General features: G+C 25.9%; 1 protein-coding gene across 1 annotated transcript; it reads left to right on the forward strand.

Moving 5' to 3' along the window:
* Positions 1 to 895: 895 nt before the first annotated feature.
* On the forward strand, positions 896 to 1,482 carry LOC111042154 (vacuolar protein sorting-associated protein 51 homolog). The gene is made up of 3 exons (XM_022326678.1): positions 896 to 1,009; positions 1,092 to 1,316; positions 1,388 to 1,482. Exons 2-3 carry the CDS (start codon positions 1,116 to 1,118, stop codon positions 1,394 to 1,396), a joined length of 210 nt encoding a protein of 69 aa, XP_022182370.1. The 5' UTR covers positions 896 to 1,009; positions 1,092 to 1,115; the 3' UTR covers positions 1,397 to 1,482.
* The last annotated feature ends 582 nt before the right edge of the window (positions 1,483 to 2,064 follow it).

A 2,064-nucleotide genomic window follows, 5' to 3' on the forward strand; every position in this document is an offset into this window, starting at 1 on the left:
GTATTAAATCAGAAAGTCTAGGACATTAGAGGTGCATGTTTCAATGCAGAAATGTAAGTCAAAAAGGTACCTACTTAAGTTAAAAAAATAAGTCAAATCTATGTAAATTACATTTTTCATCAAAGTATTTCTTCAACAATTTAATTTGACAACGAAAACATACTACTTTGTGTTAAACACTATGCATGATTGACAATTATACAATTGTTATAATTTCAGTAGTGTTTTGCTTCCATTAAACTTAAAAATACTTCTTTTGAATAAGCAATAGTATAGATATGTAAATTCATAATATTATGCATGAGTCAAATTTAAAACAAGTAATAGATAACAAAAGAGAAGTAATTTAAGATATTCAATATTTACATTCTGATATGCAAACTTCAGTATATGAAAACTACAACAAATTTATTTTGGCTACCGATACAATTGGAAAAGTAAGGTATTCAACTAGGGTAAAATATATCATATTTAATATAATAAAATACAAGGATGGTTTTAGTTCCTTAAATTTTTATTTTTGTTATAGATGAAAAATGATATTGAAGTTTAGAAGAAGACATGGTTTTGCTTTTATTTAAAATGGACGAAAATAATTATACTTCAGAAATAATTATATCATCTTTGCATGCAAGTAATAGTTTTGTGAATAATAGCCGTATTCTTTGATGGGTTTTTAATACATTTAGGCCAATAGAGATGAAGTATCAAAACTTTCAGAGACCCATACATTATTATAACATTTGCAAAAAAAAAACCGTTCAACAAGATTAAATAAACTTTTAATAGAAGATTACTCATAATATTAATTAACTGAATGTTTATTACAAAAAAAATTATGTAATTTTGATATAATTTCTTTTATGGGTTGTTCAAGAATATTTCATGGTCAACATGAATATCAATGGTCTTAACTCAATATGGGAATCAAGTATCGTTAAAGAAAATACTCAATGATTGTAATAAAATAGTGAATGAACTGAGACAATTTTATACATACATTTAAGAGGTAAAGATGTAACTATTTGCTTTGTTCCTACAGAGGTTAAAATCCTTCTGTAATTACTAATTATTTACTCTTTATTATTTAGGTTGGTAAATTATTTGAAGAAGGTATGCGAACAGACAGAAGAAGTGATTCCAGTTGTAGGGCTCAAATGTCTAGACATATAAGAGCAATAGGAGTTTGGTCAACTGGTGGAATTGCTATGAACACCCAAACATTTTCTGCCATCAATAGATTGTTTTCAGAACCCATCGACATATTTTCACCATTTCAATTTTTGAAGGTTTCTATTACAACAGGCATTATTAAAGTAAGTATAAAGGTTTGGAAATTCTTTGCATACCTCATTGTAATCTAAATTTTTTCCTTCTAATGTTATAGATACTTTGAATGTGTTTGTTTATGAACATTTAATCGCTACTGACTTCAACAGATTCAAGTTCATATTCAATATTTACAACTTTATTTGTGGCAGTTTGTTTCAGATGAAAAGTATGATATTATTATATACATTATCATCAATTTTTAATTTAAAAGTTGTTCAAATTAAATAGTGTTCATTGATGTGCATAGGAAAGAATTTAAAAAGAATTTATTAAATTATGAGAGTGCAATAAGTAATAACTAGGTAGATAAAATGTATTTTTTTTTTTTGAGTTCTTACAAAATTTATTTAAATGCCTATCGTTTGATTAATTTTTGTATGAACACTATACATTTTTTAACTACCTAATTGTTTTGAATTACAAAATCTGAACATACAAATAATCTTAATAATCACATCATGCCATGAGTTATTACTTATTACTAATTCGCAAAAGAATATTTGATACTTGAAATAATTATTAGAAGCTATTGTCTATTTTATTTTTTATTTTTTTTTATAAGTGCACATACACAATCCATACATTTTGTACAATAAGCTTATATGACAAGTGTTAAAACATGGATTGCTTGAATAAGAAGCCACCGATTAGTGGCACTTACTTGACATGATGTCTAGTGTAATTAAGGAGGGATATTTAATTTAAATGGTCACGACACCATTTCCTTTTGAA

This window comes from Myzus persicae, unplaced genomic scaffold (genome assembly GCF_001856785.1).
Source record: "Myzus persicae strain clone G006 unplaced genomic scaffold, MPER_G0061.0, whole genome shotgun sequence".
NCBI classification, from domain to species: domain Eukaryota; kingdom Metazoa; phylum Arthropoda; class Insecta; order Hemiptera; family Aphididae; genus Myzus; species Myzus persicae.